Here is a 20,593-nt window from a genome sequence, read left to right on the forward strand (position 1 = left end):
AGTCCAGAGTTCTGATTCAACACTTATAGAACTATGTGGCACTTCAAGGCCTCTGTGGCAAATTATGTATTTAAGATAAGTACAATAATAACTCCCTTCTCACATGCTCTTCTATGCTGTAACCCTGCCGCTTCTCGTCAAGAGGTGAACTCTGACGACTCTCCCCTTGAATCTGGGCTGACCTCAGTGATGTGCTTGACCAAGAGAATGTCGTAGAAGTGACATTCTGAGACTTAGAGTTCATTAACAAGCCAAGTGAGTACACCTAGGTCTCTTAGAACAATGCTCCCTCTGGGATCCAAGCCACCATTCTGCACGAAAGTCAAGGCACATGCAGAGGCCTTAGTGTTTCAACTGATAGCTCCAGCTGAGGTCCTAGCTGATGGCCTGTCATCAACTGCCAGCCATATTGAGCATCCATCCCAGTCAGGCCTTCAGATGACTCCAGTCCTGGCCATTACCAGACTGCAACTTCATGAGACACCCCCAAGCAAGAAGGGCCCAGTTGTTAACCCACAGAACCATGAGATAATAACAAATTGCTCTTTTAAGCCACTACGTCTTAGCAGGATGTGTTATGTAGCAATAGGTAACTAGAATCGCCTCTAACAGTGTGCTGACTGCTGTTAGCTTTAAATAATACTAACCTGTATTATTTAGAATTGTCTGGGTTTTCTTTTCATCTTTTTTAAAAAATAAAATTTTAATAAAATTTCCTTAACTGTTTATATCCCCATCTTGAGGGTTCCTGACAACAGGGTCCCACGCTATATTGCTCATCCTTGGCTCCCTACTTTCAACTGAAATCTGAGAGAACAAAAATAAGAATTATTTAGCAACTACTGTTACTCTCCAGTGAATGAAAGTAAAACATTTTCATTCTGAATGTTGTCTAGAATAGTGCCTTCAACATGGCTGATACTCAATGAAAAGCTATTGAGCTAAATATGGAAAACATTACTTTTCAGTGTTGTACAATAATTAGTATTTAGAATAATTGAATAATCGTCCTTATAAAGCTCTATTTGTTACCAATTTCTGCATATCTTCCACTGAGTTTGTTTCCTATGTGGAAAATGTACACGCTTTCATAAAATGTATTTCTTAAGAATTCTAAGAAGATCATGATTAGGGAACAATGCACAATAAACAGTGCTGGGAGGAGCACGGGATGTAAGGAAAGAGACTGATGGCAATAAGCACAGCTGAGGTATTTTGTAAAAATACACGCTGAGATAAAATCTGCACACGCATTTAGAGCCGTCTGCCAACGGTTTCTACCACCTACCTTTATAAGGTGTAGTCACATCCTCATGTCTCTCGAAAACCTTCTCAAAACCTCATTTTTGGCATTTTAAAACATATCCTCTCTTTTCCTTATTTTGAGACAGGAAAACAAACAGACAAGGGTAAGGGAAAGGAGAATTATCTCTCACCTTTCCCAGTTTTCCAACCCCCAAATAAGTCTCCATTACTCCTAACTTACCATGTGATACATGACCATAGCACAAAGTGCACCGTTGTAAATGGAAAGGAATAGTACCATTTCCTGGGGTTTGTTTCCAAAAGCCAGAGTGCAAGGCAGAAATTGCAGTTAATCAATCTTCCTTGATTAGAGAGTTAGCTGTTGGAGAACATACTCTGCCATCTCTCAGTTATGCTCAGTATGCAACTTTTCCTCAATTATTAAAGCAAACTTATTATTTTGAGCACCAGCTGAAAAATTTGACTTGCATATAGGGCCGTGCTGTTTAAAATATGCATACTCTGAGCAAGAACGGCACCCAGTGCAGTAAGATATTCAGACTCTATTAAGAGAAACGGGAACCGTAACTGTGATACAGCACACAGAAGCTCACTAAATGGATAGGAAGGACAAGTTTTTAGGAAAAACAACATCTGACAACATTTGAGGGGGCTGCAAAAGAACACAGTTAAATTCAATGAATGTATAGGATACAGCTCAAATCGAGTCAGAGGATCAAGCAGAACTAAAACTAATTTTGCATTCCTGCAATTCCCTTTTCAAAGAATAAAGAAATTTCAAATCTCTTTGAATAGCCCCAAGTAAATTTCCAAAGTTGTCACCACATTATTTATAAACGCCTACCTAACTTACAGGTATGTTGTTGTACAGTTATGACAGATAAATAGCTCAACTTTACTCTCTAGTCACCAGTTAGTGAGATTACCTGAAAAGATCTTTCCATTAATATATAAGGAGAAAGCCAAAAATATTTAACAGTCTTGTTGGATAAAGGAGTCAGAATCTGTGACATATTATGCTTTATAACATTTTTAAAAGGTCTCTTCACTTATGTCTCATCTCTACATCTCATTTGAAAAGTACTTTTGTATCATAAAAATACTAGGTTAAACTGTGATAACAAGGTTTTATACTCTTAAAGAAATTATTACCATTGAAAAGAAAGTAAATTTAAATTCTAATTATTGCTGCTATTACTAAATCAATCGCTGTTTCTAGATCAATCAACTTTTCAAAATGAGGATACCACCTCTTCATTATCCCCCTCATGGGGCCTGACAGAAGAATAATAGGACATTTTCCTTAAAGGAGAGAAAATATAAAAGAAAAACAGTAAATATATATATATTTTACATATATATATAAAATAATTTAAAGCACAGTTAATGAAACTGCTCACATAGTTAACCTCTAATCACCTATGAAGTAGGACTGCAAAAGTAAAGATGCTAGCAGTATGTTTCTAAATAGGGGCACTAGTGGGTGTTCAGGACAGAAAAATTCTTCTCAGAGTAAAACTATCCGGTGTATCACATCCCTGGTCCCCACTTAATCAATGTCAGCAGTAACCCCGTCATTGTGGCAACCAAAACCATTCCTAATAGCGCAATACCACCCGAGCCGAGAACCACTGCCAGATAAGAGCAGCTCTGTGATGCAGGAGAAAAGGATTTAAAGCTTGACAGACTTCACCTGCAAAAGGGGATTCTAATGCTTCCTTATCAGCATTTTATGACAATACTCCTAGAATCGTGTCAGGGAGTTTTAGAGACACTCAACAATGTCAGTTCTAGAAAGCAAAAACACGTCTTCTTCTATCAAGTTACTTTTACAACTTTAGCTTTCAAAGCTGTTTCAGAGTGATTTAAAGTTAACATTTTCATCTTACATGCTATAAGAAAATGACTTACTATATCTTACCATTCAAGGATTTATGTATAACTATATTGTGGACGTGGGAGGGTGTATGTGTCTGCATAGCTTTTAGAGGTCTTAGTATGCTACTATCTAGCAGGCACACACTAAAAGATATGGGAACTCAAATCTTTGCTGAAGTAAATTATTTTTTTTTAAATTAAGAGATAAGATAAGCTGTCTTTGAATACTGAGGGGAGTCTAATTTAAGAGGATGGCTTTCAAAAGTACAAAGGCATTACACTAACTGTAAGGAAACTCTAATATAAAATATGAAAGAAATCAGAACTGAAATGAGTAACTGTATAATCAATGGCATATTAAAAATGCTATTTGAACTGTAATATACACTACATAAAACACGAGGGGGGAAGGGCAAAACACTGAGTACAACATCAAATTCTCAATTTTGAGCTTATAAAGTATGCATTCCTTATGAGATAATCGATGAAACATGAATATAGTACACAAATGATGTTTTTTGGCTATTTGAAGAACAAGTTCACGATCCTGAAGGACTTCATCAGAAAAGAGGGTAAACTGAACTTCTACATACCAAATATTGAGGATCAATGGAAGGGTAGAAAATATCCATTGCACACTTAAATTCAGTATGATGATATTTTGAATTCCAGAGTATATAACACTAAAGTATTATTTCAGTCAAACAAAACACAATGTAACATAATGCATGGGAGAGAGAGGAATCACTAAAAACTTCAATACAAAATTAGCATGTCTTGATTCGTGATTTTAACTTTCAAATAACTGTTCATTATAGGCACTTAAGGATGCAGTAGAAAAGTGAGAAAAAACATAAAATTGGGAGTCAAGAAACCTGACTTCTGCTATTGCCTCTGCTACTACTTTTGGATAAGTCACATTAAAATCTCAAGGCTTGGGGCCAGCCCAGTGGTGCAGGGGTTAAGTTCACATGTTCTGCTTTGGCAGCCGAGGGTTCGCCAGTTCGGATGCTGGGTGTGGACCTATACACCACTTGTCAAGCCATGCTGTGGCAGGTGTCCCACATATAAAGTAGAGGAAGATGGGGACGGATGTCAGCTCGAGGCCAGTCTTCCTCAGCAGAAAGAGGAGGACTGGTGGCAGCTATTAGCTCAGGGCTAATCTACTGCCAAAAAAAAAAAAAAAATCTCAGGGCTTTAGTTTCCTCATCTGTGAAACAATCCCTACAGTCACTAGGATTTGGATTCTGTAGGTCTCATTCTGTAAAATACAGTGTTTTAAAAATCACAGTAAAATACAAGCAAAATCATTGTCTAGAGCAAGTAAAGATGGAAACATCAGATGCCATCTCTACTCCCTAGTGAAACTTTCTCCTGAATCATCATCTCAACTTTCCCCTTACAGTGGATCATTCCTTTCAGGATTGACAGATGTTATAATACAGTTTACCTTTGAAAAAAGAAATTTCCCATTAAACAACCAGCTAAAGAAAGACTTCATCAAAATAGCAGCAAAAAAGGATAAAATACATTATAAGAAACTTAAGCAAAAATGTACAAGACTTATAAGAGGAAAACTTTATAACACTACTAAAGGATATAAACAGAAAGATAAGCTATGTTCTTGGATAGGAAGATTTAATATCATAATGACATTTATTAATTTAAAACTAAGCGAACTTAAAAAGAAACAGTTTTGTTTTTAAACTAGTCAAGCCAATCCCAAAATTTATCTGGGACAGTAGAGAGGGACAAGAGGATATAGAAAAACTCTGGAAAAAAAAATGAGGAAAACTAGCCCTGCCAAATATTAAAATGTATTAAAAGTTTTAATAATTAAAACCATGTGGTAGCAAGACATGAATAGACAATACCAACAGGACAAAAGAGAAAGTTCAAAAACTAGATTTCAATACATAGGGGAATGTAACATACAAAAGTAGTACTTCAAATCAGAAGGAAAATAATAGACTATTCAGTAAGTGGTGTTGAAATTTTTGGGTAGCCAAACAGAAAAGAATAAAGTTAGAGTTACACTTCATACTAAATAACAGGATGGATTCCAAATAGATCAAAGACTTAAGTGTAAAAACCCAAACCACAGGTACAGACTTTGAAAAATAGTTTGGTGGTTTCTTTCAAAGCTAAACATAGTCTCACCATTTGATTCAGCAACCATGCTCCTAGGCATTTACCCAATTGAGGTGAAAACCTATGTCCACAAAAAGCCTGCACATGAACATATTTTATAGCAGCTTTATTCACACTCACCAAAAACTAGAAACTATCAAGATGTCCTTTAATAGGTGAATGGATAAACAGACTACAGCACATCCATATAACGAAACATTATTCAGAATTTTTTTAAAAACAAGCTATCAGGCCAGCCAGGTGGCATAGTGGTTAAGTTCATGTGCTTCGCTTCAGCAGCCCAGGGTTTGCAGGTTTGGATCCCAGGTGCAGACCTACACATGGCTCATCAAGCCATGCTGCGGCGGCATCCCACATACAAAATAGAGGGAGACTGGCACAAATGTTAACTCAGGGATAATCTTCCTCAAGCAAAAAGAGGAAGATTGGCAACAGATGTTATTAGCTCAGGGACAATCTTCCCCACCAAAAAAAAAAAAAAAAAGAAAAAGAGCTATTAAGCCATGAAAATACATATATGAAGTGTAAATGCATTTTGCTAAATAAGAGAAGTCAGTCTGAAAAGGCTACATAGTATATGATCCCAATTATGACATTTTGGAAAAGGCAAAATTATAGAAACAGTAAAAAAAAATTAGTGGTTTCAGAGGTTGAGAGAGAGGAAGAGGGACAAATAGGTTGAGCACAGGACATTTTCAGGATGGTGACACCATACTGCGTAATCACACAGTAAAATTATTGCTGTGTAATGACAGACACATGTCATTATGGATCTGTCAAAACCCATAAAACTGTACAACACAGAGTGAGCCTTAACGTAAGCTACGAACTTTAGTTAGTTAATAACAATGTATCAATACTGGTTCACTACTTGTAGCATATGTACCACATTAATGTAAGGTGTTAATAATGTAAGATGTTAATAATCACAATGTAAGATGTTAATGTAAGATGTATACAAGGGGTGGGATGGGTAATATGGAATTCTTTATACTATCTGCTCAATTTTTCTGTAAATCTAAAATTGTATTAAAAAAATTCTATTCATTATAAAATGAAAAATGAAACCATAAAGAAAACATCAGACAATTCCACTAAAACCTCGGAGAAGGAAAGACCTGTATACCTCAATATTCTATAAACCATAAGAAAAGACTGATAAATTCAACCATATAAAAATCAGAAACTCCTAAATGGAAAATCAAACAACATAGCAAAGTCAAAAGAATAATGAAAAAACATATATGTATGCAACTCATATTACAGACAAGATATGTCCTTAATAGATCAAGGATTCCTAGAAATGAGGAAAGGATATGCACAGAGAGTTCACAGGAAAGAAAACACAAACAGCTCTTCAACACAGAAAAAGTCGTTCAACCCACTAAAGCATACGAGTGAGCCTTTGACTTGACGTAAGACTATTCCACCTCAAGCTTCTTCACCTATCCAATAATTGAGAACTCGAGACCATATGCCTGTTATTCTTGTTTTCACCAGTCCCTAAAAGAAGCTCCTTTCCATCATCAAACAGCTCTGCATATCCATTACTCCCTAACTTCTGAAACCTTTCTGCTGTATCCTCTAGAAGTCACAGCCCATTATCAACAAAAGCCCCTATCTTTGGACCTTTTGCTCTACAGAAACTTGGCTCTCCATGGAGGATACTATTTCTCCTGCAGTCACCTCAAGTGGTAGCTTTTTTTTTCTCCTGAGGAAGATTTGCCCTGAGCCAACATCTGTTGCCAATCTCTTTTTGCTTGAGGAAGATTGGCCCAGAGCTAACATCTGGGCCAATCTTCCCCTATTTTGTATGTGGGTCGCCACCATAACATGGCCACCAACAAGTGGCATAGATCTGTAACTGGGATCCAAACCTGGGCCGCCAAAGTGGAGCGTGCAGAACATAACCACTAAGACACGGGGATGGCTCCATCAAGTGGTAGCTTTTTGTCCTCCCCGGGCTCTTGAACCTACTAAATGAGGTATGGGTCCTCTTTGCTCTCTTTGCTACTTCTAAATCATTCTCCCTCCCTCTTTCCTCAAACAGTCCAGTTCTGATCATGTCAGACTATCTTCCAGTTGCAGTTCATTTACAAAAACTTCAATTGTCCCCTCATTTCTCAACGATTTTAACTCCTGGCTCACTGCCACTCTCTCCAACACTACTCCTATCTTAATTCTCAGAGATGTTAAAAACTATCTAAGTGATGCTTCCAACATCTTGGCTTTTCAACTTCTATCTCACCTTATTAATAAGTGGCATGGTCACATGCCAGACCACGTCATTATCAACAACTGAAAACCCTCCATAATCTCAATTTCAAACATTCCAACCTTCACGTTCCATCTTTCTAACTCACTCACTCTTTCACATACCCGACTCTGTGCTCATTTAGGGTAACTCACCCCTGCTCCAGTTATTCTCTATCTTTAAAGTTCCTAGGAAGCACCAAGTGTTCTCTACCTTGCTGCTTTCATGCAGATACTATTCCCTCTGCCTGGGACCTCTGCTTTCAGCTCTTTGTTTCTTCCCAACTTTAAAATCATAGCATAAACGTTACTCCCTCACACCAGTCCATCTCTGAAAAATCTAAATAGGCCTCCCTTTTCATTCTCCACTAAGGCACTCTGCTATCTTCTTAGCCCATTATCTGTTTATCCGTTTATTTCGATCTTCCACTAGTAGACTGTCATCACAACTGATGGCAAAGGCAGTGCTTGCTTTATTCATCACTGTATACACAAAGCATGATACCCAGCTAGTTCGAAGTGTTTGTCAAATAAACAGAAAAATGACTGCTACAAAGAGAATGAAACCAATGACAGAAATTCTGCGATGTTAAGAAAGTGAGGGGCTGGGTCAGTGGCGCAGCGCTTAAGTGTGCCACATTCTGCTTCGGCAGCTAAGGGTTCACAGGTTCAGATCCCGCATGCAGACATGGCACCGCTTGGCAAGCCACGCTGTGGTAGGCATCCTAAATATAAAGTGGAGGAAGATGGGCATGGATGTTAGCTCAGAGCCAGGCTTTCTCAGCAAAAAGAGGAGGATTGGTGGCGGATGTTAGCTCAGGGCTAATCTTCCTCAAAAAAAACAAAATAAAATGTTTAAAAAAAAAGAAAGAAAGAAAGTGAAAGAGTCATGGAAATCAAGACCATGCTTTACGAAAAAAATCCTGTAGTTTTATTCCTGTTGGAATTCTTCCCCTAATTTAAATTACATTAAAGAATCCTAAATATGAATCAGATTCTCGTCTGTCAACTGGAAAAACCTACAGTATCTAGAGCTGCTGTGATAAATAAAATGTTTATAAGACACTTAAATAAGACCTGGCAAAAAATAAGCAGTCAATAAGTGTTGGCTATTACTCTTAAAAGACTTTCAAAATTAAGGCCTATAAATTGAGGATGTGATTATAACAAAATACATATTGGAAGAGATCTGTTCCTCTACCTGGTGCTGCCCTTCCAACGTAAGATGTCTAGGTCAGAGATTACTTTTCCCTTAAAAAAAAAAAAACAAATCAGGAAATAGTCTATCAATCTCCAATTGAAGGTCAGAAATAGTCACAGCCCAGGTTCAGGACAAGACAATACAAAGCCAATGAAAAATATTTTTAACAAACTCTTTCCCAAAGGCTTATATTTATATTTTTCACAAAATATCAGTAATAACTATCATTTTATCCTTCTAGTTATGTTTGAATAAATCAAAGATTTACCTATCCTCAACATCTACTTTTTACATATGAGAATATAAAGAAATCACTCAAAATTAACAGACAAAAGCTATTTATTATGTTAAGACATGTTAAAGAAAACTGCTACTATCACTCTGAAAGTTCCCTTGATTCTAAACAGAGACTTTTCAGTCCATCACATGACCTCACTGGCTAGGCATTTTTCAGTACTTACTCATACACTGGAGCCACACACTAAACATCATGTGAATATCTCAGGAAGTCAGAAAAAAATTTTCAGAATGTTTTTTGAAGTTTTAAGTCCAGCATATTCAAACATTTCAGGCTTAAAAGAAAAACCTATAACCTATATGAAGCAAATAGGAATTACAGCTACTAAGTTTCCTGAGATTGACATAACTATTTGAAATTAATAAATAATTTTAATTAATAATTATTAAAGTGTGTTACATATTCTATATGCCACTAATCAAAACTGATGTTAAAGTAGAAAATAATGTCTAAATTTATCAATTTGAAAACCACCACAATACTAACAGACATTAAAAGAAATAGATTTCTAAGGCTGACAGGATACATTAAAGAACTAATTAAGTAATTACAAATGTAGAATAGTGTATACAGTCTGCTTATGGTCTATGAACGGGGGAAATATATTCACATTTGTGTAAAGAAACAACAGAAAGATACAAAAGAAACAAAGTGGTAATCTACAGAGAATGGAAGAGGAAAACAGGGACCACAGTCAGATTTGTCAACGTTAATCTATTTAACTTGTTTTAGTTTTTGAGCCTTGTGAATATCTATTTTTAAAAGTACATGTTTTATATAAGTGTATTTCTTTAAATCAATAAACATAAATACACACATACATATGTTTAAAGAACAGATTTAAAGAACATAGGTTTAAGGAACAGAACAATAAGATTTTTTTTAAGGGTTTTTTTTTTTTTTACCAAAGGGGGATTTTTCAAAACACCACTGGGAGCCGTGTGTCTGGGTCAAAGTTCTGACTAAATGAAATTTCACAATAATGGCCCTTTTTTTCCCCTTAAAACTTGAGAATCGTTTCCTAACTACCACAACTCTAAAACAGATGACTTTTACCAAAAAAATAAAACAAGAAGAAGAAAAAGAAAAGGCCAAAAGGATTTTAAACATTATTTCTTAGGGTTCTTAGGGAAGAAAGACAAACTAATACAAATTATTTTACTTATGCACTAAATAATTCGACAATATATTGCTGGTTACAAATCATTTTGATAAAAAAACAAATCTTACTGAAAGAGAAATGCTTCCCCCAAAGTTCCCTCCACCATCCCTAAATCCACCCTCTTAACTAGATCTGTACACTTTATAAAATTACAGATTAACACATTAACACATTAAATGGGAAAGCTTTTTTAAAAAACCTGGACTGTTGCCTAGTATACAAATAAGCTTAGGAATTGCATTCCAATCCATAGCGTCCCTCTACTTCAACATACCCTATCTAAATTTGCCTCAGAGAAACTCAGATCCCCTTTCCCCTCTCACACCAAGTACGTGTCAGCCTTCTCTAAAGCACACCCGGTGTCTAGAATATGTCACTGACAACCTACAATATCGTTTCAATATTCTTATGCTTTCATCTGCAATCCCTATCTAAACACATGTATCTTGGTTCCTAGATAACATAAACCACAGCTGAGTAAGTTTTCCATATACACTTATAATAAAATGATTTAAAAGATTAAAGACAAACTATAAGTGGTTGCCAGGTGCTGAGGAAGGAGGGAATGGGAAGTTATTCAATAGGTGCAGAGTTTAGTTGAGGATGATGGAAAGTTCTGAAGACGGATAATGGTGATGATCCCACAACAATGTGAACGTACTGAATGCCACACACTGTACAGTTAAAAATGGTTAAAGTGGTCAATTTTATGTTACATATATTTTACCACAAAAATAAACAAACAAATGACATATAGGAACTCCACCAGAAGTAGGCCACAGTTTACTACTCGCCTAAAAAGAACCTTAATAATTTTCTATTACTAAGTTGATCTGAGAATACACATTCTAATTCTGTAATACTTATCCTTAGGCACATAGGCACAACACCTAGGGCTCACAATAATGTTAGGGGCCCACAAGAATGTTTTAGTTTCTTTTAAAATCAGAAGACAAAAATGAACTTTAAGGTCGAAGAAAATGTTTTAATGTATAATAATATACTTGTCTTTATAACAATGCAGTCATAAAATAATTATAAAATTACAATAAAAACAATAATGTTTTCTTATGAAGAAAGGGACTCATGAAGGCAAAAGTGCCAAGAGCCCATGAAAGTCATAATGTGGCCCTGATGCTTACTATTTCCTATTAGGAAATTATCAAGGTACAGCAACAAAGTAAAAACATAACTGATTATGTATATAAAACATTATTCTTAAAGAGAAATCTCACACACGAGCAAATATTGAGAGTTTTACATTTTTAAAAAAACCTCAGTAATACTAGAATATTATCTTTATTATTTAATCTTTTTCAAGCAATTCTTTATTAAGAAGAGCTATAAAGAGATATCACATTTACATAAATAAATGCTTGGAAATTAATGAGGATTTAAAGAAACTAGAGAGCAAGAACTATTAAGGGAGGGAAAAATAAGTGGAAGAAAGAGAAGGAAAGAGGAAAAGAAAAAATATTGATTAAAAGGACAAATAGACCACCCCTCATTATTTAAATTACCGAAGTTAAAAATACTTCCTAAGTAAATTCATGGCTTTAGCATAATGTCAATTAAAATCCCCAAAGGATAACGGAAATATTAAGGAATATGCTGAAAGAGAGTATGCTGTCCAAAATAAATTTGAAAAAATAAAACATGAGCATGTATCAGAACCTATTGATACTAGATAAAAACAAAAAAGAGACAAACAGAAAACAGTTTTTTTGTTTGTTTTCGGGTTTCTTTGTTGAGGAAGATTGGTACTGAGCTAACATCTGTTGCCAATCCTCCTTTTTGCTTGAGGAAGATTGTCCCTGAGCTAACATCCATGCCAATCTTCCTCTAGTTTGTATGTGGGATGCCGTCACAGCATGGCTTGATGAGTGGTGTAGTGGTCCATGCCTGGGATCGAAACCCGCAAACCCCAGGCCACTGAAGCAGAGTGTGTGAACTTAACCACTATGCCACCAGGCAAGCCCCAGAAAATAGTTCTTTAAAGCCATGGTTTAGTACATTTTAAGTATATGAGGACAACATGGATGGACCTTGAGGGCATTACGCTAAGCGAAATAAATCAGACAGAGAAGGAGAAATACTCTATGATTTCACTAAACATGAAATCTAATAAAACTGAACTCATAGAAACAGAGAACAGATTAATGGTTGCCAGGGAGGTGGGGGTGGATAAAATGGGTGACAGTGGTCAAAAAGTACAAAATTCCAGTTGTTACATAAATAAGTTCTGAGGATGTAATGTACAGCATGGTGAGTACAGTTAGTACTATCTTGTATATTTGAAATTTGCTAAGAGAGTAGATCTTAAAAGTTATCACAAGTAAAAAATAAGGAAAAGAATAACCAATAAATGTTTCTAGTATAATGTTACCACGAAGAAAAACAAATTGATCTCTTTGTCTACATTATACATCATACAGAATTTCCAGATGGGCTACAAATTTATTAACTAGAAAAATATGGAATATTTCTAGTAATGAAAGAGAGTTTGTCTTTTCATTTCAAGCAACTCATCAAATTATTATAAAAAGTATTTACAACATGAAGAATATCAAAGTGAAGATAAAAAGAAAACTGACAGAGTGAAAAGAGGGACTTTGCAACTGGAATGCGAGATAAAAGTGTTATCTCCAAATATACAGGGATGGAGCTAGGTTGATACCCAGTCAACAAACTGTCAGAAATATGACTTTAATCAAAAAGAGGCAGAGTTGCACCCACTTAGCCACATGCCGGGTACTATTATAAACACCATATATATGTTTATATATATATAAACTAATCTCATACTCACAACATGCCCCCTATGAAAAAGATACTACTTTCGTTCTTATGTAGCAAATTAGAAAAGTTACTCACGGATTGTGACTCCGCTAAGTAGTGAAAGCTAGGTCGAACCCAGGCTGTATGACTCCAGAGTCCATGCTCCCAACCACTAAGCTATTTGCTTCTTTCCACCATTCAGAAAAAGTTCATGAACCTTTCATTCTACAAATCTAAGTCTACTAGATAGATATGAATTACTATAATACAAGACATAACACAACTAAGAATGGTTTTGATAGAGGCTTTAAGGATTCAGAAGATCATAAAATGATTTTCAGTAAAGGACATAAGGAAAGGCTTTGTGGAAGAAATGGTATCTATATTGAGTGTGGAAGGATATGAGACACAGAGATAGCAAAATTGGAGAAGAAAATATTCCATGCTGAGGGAAAATAGTGACCAAAAGCAGTAAACTAAAGTACAAAAGCACTGACAACTCAAATGCTTGAATTGCAAAGAATGATACGTATGAGAGAAGTAAAAGGAAAATACATGATTCTGAGGACTAAGGAGGTTAGACTTCAGTACAGAAGGTAGGGGAGTAACATGGTCAGAGTTGTTATAAAGCAACTGGATATAAGAACTGGACAGAAAAGAGATGGGAATGGAAGAAATGACAGAAGGTTAATTCACTAGTCTAGGCATTACTAGTCTCAAGTAAGGAGAGGCCAACAGAAATAGAGAAAAAGGAATAGATATGCAGCACACAGTACTCAATCAAAAAGAGGCAGACCACTCAACATTCAATTAAATTAAGGAACTAACTTAAGGAATTAAGGAACTAACAGAGTCAGAAAGAACTTAGCGTACTGAAATGTAAAGACAGCAAAGGGAATGAGGCCACATTTGAGGGCTCATTCTTGGGAACTTGACGGGGGAGCATGTCAGAAGCCAGAAAGGACCAGTGGAGGGTAGAAAGGCCCTGCAGACAAACAGCCCCTGCCTGTTTGGGCCACGTTCAAGAACTTAACTAAGGGGACTTCATAACATCAACATCTTGAGACGGATTATAGAGGCAGATTGACAGAATTTAGAAACAAAATAAATGTGGAGGTGACGCTGAGGTTTAACCTCAAATGAAAGAGCAATCTTGTCATTAACAGAGACAGGGAATGAAGGAGAAAAAGTAGGTTTAAAGCAAAAACAGACATGAGTTCAGGTTTCCAAATGGTGAGATTAAGGTTTATATAGTGTGATATCCAGAAATGACACTAAGTCTTCAGGACCAGTGCTTCGGTAAGAAAAATCAGAGCTGAAAATACAGATGTCACCCATATAAAGGTATCTGGAAGTTGTGAGATTTCAAAAGAAAAATTATTAGAAAAGAGAAAAGTATTAGGAAAAAATGTATCAAAACAAGTTCAAGGAACTATCTATATTTAGAAGGGAAGGAAGAAGAGCAAAGAAGGCACCGTCAGAGGCCTGAGATTACCGCCGGAACAATCAAGTATAACACAGCAGCACTCCCTAACATTTTCTCACATCAAAGTATATAAATAAGACAGTATTTGTGTGGCACAAAGGGGCAAATAAGGCTAACAACCAGATGTTATTAGCCCAAGAACCAAGGAACCATTAATGTGTATAGCAGGTTAATCTACTCGCGGCAGTGTTTAGAAAGCTCTGTTATTACCAATAAAATCTATACGCCAAAAAGTTTAAGATTCTGGTTCCCTAAAACTCTCTCTCTTTCAATAGTCACTGATTAGTTGGGTAGAATGTTGCAGATGTGACAAGGAACTCAGAAATAACCACAAAAACTTGGTAACTGAGAAATCGCTGATGACTTTAAAAATCAGTGGAAAAAGTTAGATTTCAGGAGGCAAATAAGGACACGGGTGATTAACTAAAGTTGTAATACTGTTACCCGTAACTGGTTACAAGGAATAACTTAAATGAAATGATTCTTCAAATCTTGCTAGCAAAACCATTCTCTTTTTAAACTAAATTGTAACTTTAATATGCTTTACCTTTCAATTCTTGTTTTATTCGTGTTAATAAAAAGGAAGGATGAATAAAAATCCTCTGAAACTTCGCAACACTTACCCAGTGCGAGATTGACCAACTTTATCACAAATATCCAAAATGAGGCCCCAATCCTCAGCAGTATTCATCTCACTGGTTGCTTTCTCTGTGTATTATGAAAAGAAATTGCAGAAACATTATTTTAAAAAAATTTTAAGGGGTAATTTGATCACATTCGAATTACCAAACTGTAGTATAATCAAGTATCAACAACAAATCAGAACAGTTGCCAGCAGTCTGGTCAATGAGATGTCCAAGTCCATCTTCAAAAGGGGCAAGGGGCACTTTTACCACCCATCACAATTACATTTATACTTCACACTGTAGTCGCTTGTTACTTAGTACAAAAAACAGGTCATTGATTTTTCTTTATTAAAAAAAAATTATATACAGGTCTACCCCTTTCTGCACATAGAAGGTCTAAAATAAGAAATCATTTCATTATCAAACGATTCTTAGCTTTACTTGCTAGTGATGGAACATGACTAGGCACAGATCTCTATCAAAATGATTCAGGTAATTAAATTAATTAATTTCCAGTTTTGTTGATTTGGGTTTCTGAGAAGGGGGAGGGGGAAACTGAACAAAAGAAAACCAAGTTTTAACTGAATATTTTCCCTAAGGAAAAACTCGACAAATTAAAAACATCAACAGAGGTATGGCAAATTGAACCCAATCATCGAATTCAGCTCCCTCTCTTAATTACAACAAAAGGATTTTTTAAAACAAACACACAAGGACAAGGAAAACACAGTAAGTGATAATAGCAACAATATCTCAAAATCTATATAACAATATAGATACCTGGTAACCTACTTATAAGACCCCAAAAGAGTGAATCACATATTGGCAGTAAGAAAAAAAGCTTAAGAACGAGGCTGATTTACACCACTGAATTCTCAGAAAATTCAAGTACTGGGAGCAGAAGGAATGTCCGCAATTGAGAGTGAAGAAAGAAGCCTTAAGTCAGGCAGAATGGGTTCATGCTGTTTGAAATGTAGGCAGGTCCCTACTTTACCTCTCTTACTCAAGGGCTCTAGTAACCACCTCTCCCCTACCTGAGCAGATGAGTGAAGGTTTCTTTTCTGCAGGTAAAGCAAAGTTCTTCTAGATGAGACAAGAGGCATAACTGAGACACAGGCACCAAAAATAAGGAATTACTTCTGGTTTCCAGTCGGGCATGTAAGGACCTTGGAAGTTATCACTCCACCCTAACGAGTAAAATGCTGAACAAAGTAAAAAATCAACAACTCTTCTTAGATCCCTCAGAAGTAGGGTCACGGGGCAAACCACCACCCCCAAAATGAGAGAGACAGACAGGTGGATACATAGAATTACAACTTAGAGCAGAAACCAGGAACCAGTACCAGAGTAAGAAAATCTACACCGCGATTGACAAACTACTGGAGGCTAAGTGTGCACAAGTCTGAGAGTTAAAACTCCACAGAAGCCCAGACATAGGAGAGCCCCCACACTTTCTGAGTTTTATTTTCATGAGTTCTCCCAGATTCTCAAGGTGAATATCAGAGAAAATTTTCCCTATTTTCCCAGTAGGGGAAGGGGAAAAGTAATCATTTTGAAATACACCAGAGCATTCTCTTCTTAACAAGACTTACTCTCAAGACAAATTATTTTACCAGCACCTAACCAACAAGGGTTTTGTCAGAGATTAACCCACCTGGCATCAGGGAAACGCCCAATTCCAGCCTGCTCTGGCCTTCCATGTGGGAGAAGAGGAATATCCAACTCCAGCCCACTCTAGCCATCCTGTCCCACCTAAGATGGGGAAAATCTGAGCAGCACACAAGAAACTGGCACCCCAGGGGCAGAGGCTCCCTCAAAGACTGAGACCTAAGCACTGGACTAGAGAAGCTTCTCCTCTCAACACCTTGCCAACACTTCACAAAAGGCTGGTATTCCTTTTATCTAGTACACTGTGCCTAGCTTTCAGCAAGCCAGACTATAAGGCAAAAAACCAGGCTGAAGAGACAGGGCAAGCATCAGAACCAGGCTCAGACATGGCAGGGATGTTGGAATTACCAGACCAGGAATTCTAAAAACTATGATTAATATGCTAAGAACTCTAATGTAAAAAGGAGACAACATGCAAAAACAGACAAGATAAGCAGAGAGACAGAAATCCTATAAAAGAATCAAACAGAAATACTAGAGATCAAAAGTAGTACAGGAGAAATGAATGCCTTTGACGGGCTCATCAGTAGACTGGACACGGCTGAGGAATGAATCTCTGAGCTTGAGGATATGTCAACAGAAACTTCCAAAACTGAAAAGCAAAGAGAAGAAATGACTGGGGGAAAAAAGCTGGAACAGATTATCAAAGAACTGTGAAAAACTACAGAAGGTGTAACATAGGCATAACTGGAATACAGAGGAGAAGAAAGAGAGAAAAAAACAGACAAAATATTTGAAGCAAAAATGACTGAGAATCTGCCCCAAATTAATGTAAGAAACCAAACCACAGGTCCAGGAAGCCCGAAGAACACCAAGCACAGTAAACATCAAAAAACTACACCTAGCCATATCATACTCAAACTGCAGAAAATCAAAAAGAAAGAAAAAATAGAAAAAGAAGCCAGCAGGAAAAAAAAACACCTTACCTGTACAGGAGTAAACATAAGAACTACATCCAACATCTCAGAAACCATGCAAAGAGAGAATGGAGTGGAACCATGTGGAGAGAAAATAACCACACCCTAGGATTATGTACACTGTGAAATTACTCTTCAAAAGGAAAGGAGAAATACTTTCTCAAACAAAGAAACATTGAAGGAATTTGTTGCCAGTAGACCCGCCTTGCAAGAGAGGTTAAAAGAAGTTCTTCAGAGAGAGGAAAATGATACAGGAGATACATATGTGTGTGTATACATATATATATGCACTTAAGTATTAGTGAAATGAATGACAGCATACCTGCGACAGAAGAGAGGAATTAGGAATATCGTGTTATTATAAGGTACTTGCACTACCAGTGAAGTAGTAAAACCTTATTTGAAAATGGATTTAGACTAGTTATAAATGTATACAGCAAACTCTAGGGCAACCACTAATAATAACAACAAAAAAGAAGTACAATTGATATACTAAAAAGAGAGAAAATGCAAACATATAAAACGCTCAATTAAAACCACAAAAGGCAGAAAAAACAGAAACAAAGAATAAGGGCTACAACTAGAAAATTGTAACAGGTATGATAGATATTAATCCAACAATAATCACTTTAAATGCTAATGGTCTAAATACACAAATCCTCAGAGTGATCAAAAAACAAGATCCAACTGTATGTTGTCTACAAGAAACTTACTTTAAATATAAAGACACATATAGATTAAAAGTAAATGGATGGAAGATATACCATCCTAACACTAATCAAAAGAAAGTGGGAGTAGCTCTATTAATTTCAAACAGAGCTGACTTCAGAGCAAGGGAAGTTATCAGAGATAGAGACATTACATAATGGTAACGGGGTCAATTCTCCAAGAAGACATAACAATCCTTAATACGTATGCACCTAACTAGAGAGTGTCAAAATAACTGACACAAAAAGTAAGAGTACTGCAAAGAGAAATAGGTTGGAGACTTCAACATCACTGCATCAGAAACAGACAAATCCAGTAGGCAGAAAATCAGTAAGGACATGGCTGAACTTAACAACACATGAATCAACTAGAAATAATAAGCATCTACAGACTATCTCATCCAAAAACAGCAGAATACACATTCTTCTCAAGCTCACATGAAACATTCACTACAAGAGACCCCATTCTGGACCATAAAACGCACCACAACAAATTTAAAGGACTAGAAATCCTACATTGTCTGCTCACAGGCCACAAAGGAGTTAAACTAGAAATCATTAACAAAAAAGATAACTGGAAAATCCTAAAATTCATGACATTAAATAACACACTTCTAAATAATACATGGGTCAAAGAAGAAATCTCCAGAGAAATTTTAAAATCTTTTGATCTAAATAAAAATAAAAGTACAACCTATCAAAATTTGTGAAATGTAGTTGAAATCAGTGCTTAGTGGGAAATTTATAGCACTGAATGAACACATCAGGAAAAAACCTAAAATCGCTAACATAAACTTCTACAAGAAAAGGATTTAAAAGGTATACAGATTAATATAAAAGAAATAAAACTGTCTTTGTTTGCAGATAACATACTCATCTCTGTAGAAAATCCAAAAGAGTCAATTAAAAAAACTCCTGGAACTAATAAGTGATTATAGCAAGGTTGTAAGATACAAGTTTAACATACAAAAATCAACTGCTTTCCTATATACCAGCAATAAACAAGCGGGATTTTAAATTTTAAAAAAAATACCATTTTCATTAGCACACAAAAAAATGGAATACTTTATAAATCTAACAAAATACATATGAGGAAAACTACAAAACTCTGATGAAAAAATCAAAGAACTAAATAAATTGAGAGATATGCCATGTTCATGAATAAGATTCAATATTGTCAAGATATCAGTTCTTCCCAACTTGATCTATAGATTCAACACAATCCCAGTCAAAATCTCAGCAAGTTATTTTGTAGATATCAACAAACTGACTCTAAAGTTTACATGAAAAGTCAAAAGACCCAGAATAGCTAACACAATACTGAAAGAGAAGAATAAACTGGAGGACTGACACTTCCAAACGTCAAGACTTACTCTACAGCTACAGTAATCAAGACAATATGGTAGTGGTGAAAGAAGAGACAAACAGATCAATGGAACAAAATAGAAAGCCCAGAAACATACACACACAAATAAAGTCAACTCATCTTTGACAAAGGATCAAAGGCAATACAATGGAGTAAAGACAGTGTTTTCAACAAACGGTGCTGGAAGAACTGGACATCCACATGCAAAAAATAAATCTGGACACAGCAAAACTAACCCAAAATGGATCACAGATCTAAATGTAAAGGACAAACTATAAAACTCGTAGACGATAACACAGGATAAAATCTAGATGACCTGGGGTATGGCAACAACTTTTTAGATATAACACCACAGACATGAGCCATGAAAGAAATAACTGATAATCTGGACTTCATTAAAATCAAAAATTTCTGCTGTATGAAAAACACTGTAAAGAAAATGCGAAGATAAACAACAGACTGGGAAAAATATTTGCAAAACACCTATCTGATAAAGGACTGTTATCCAAAACATACAAGGAACTCTTTAAAACTCAACAATAAGAAAATGAACAATCCAATTAAAAAATGGGCAAAAGACCTGAATAGGCAACTCACCAAAAAAGATCTACAGATGGCAAATAAATATATGAAAAGATGCTCCAAATCATATGTCATCAGGGAATTACAAATTGAAACAACAACCAGATACCACTACACACCTACTAGAATGGCCAAAATTCAAAACACTGACATCACCAAATGCTGGTGAGGATGCAGAGGAACAGCAACTCTCAGTCACTGCTGGTGGGAATGCAAAATGGTACAGGCACTTTGGAAGACAGTTTGGCAGTGTC

At 36.0% G+C, this 20,593-nt stretch overlaps 1 protein-coding gene across 2 annotated transcripts in view; it reads right to left on the bottom strand.

Annotated features, from left to right (window-relative positions):
- STAM (signal transducing adaptor molecule) overlaps positions 1–20,593 on the bottom strand; it is a 74,728-nt gene that overhangs the window by 41,968 nt on the left and 12,167 nt on the right. The window contains exon 2 of one of the 2 annotated variants that reach the window (XM_014846034.3): positions 15,097–15,181. The exons of the other annotated variant lie outside the window; for it this stretch is intronic. Coding sequence (XP_014701520.1) covers positions 15,097–15,181 — 85 coding nt within the window. The remainder of the gene's footprint in view (positions 1–15,096; positions 15,182–20,593) is intronic. 2 annotated transcript variants of the gene reach the window in all.

This window comes from Equus asinus, chromosome 29 (assembly GCF_041296235.1).
Source record: "Equus asinus isolate D_3611 breed Donkey chromosome 29, EquAss-T2T_v2, whole genome shotgun sequence".
NCBI classification, from domain to species: domain Eukaryota; kingdom Metazoa; phylum Chordata; class Mammalia; order Perissodactyla; family Equidae; genus Equus; species Equus asinus.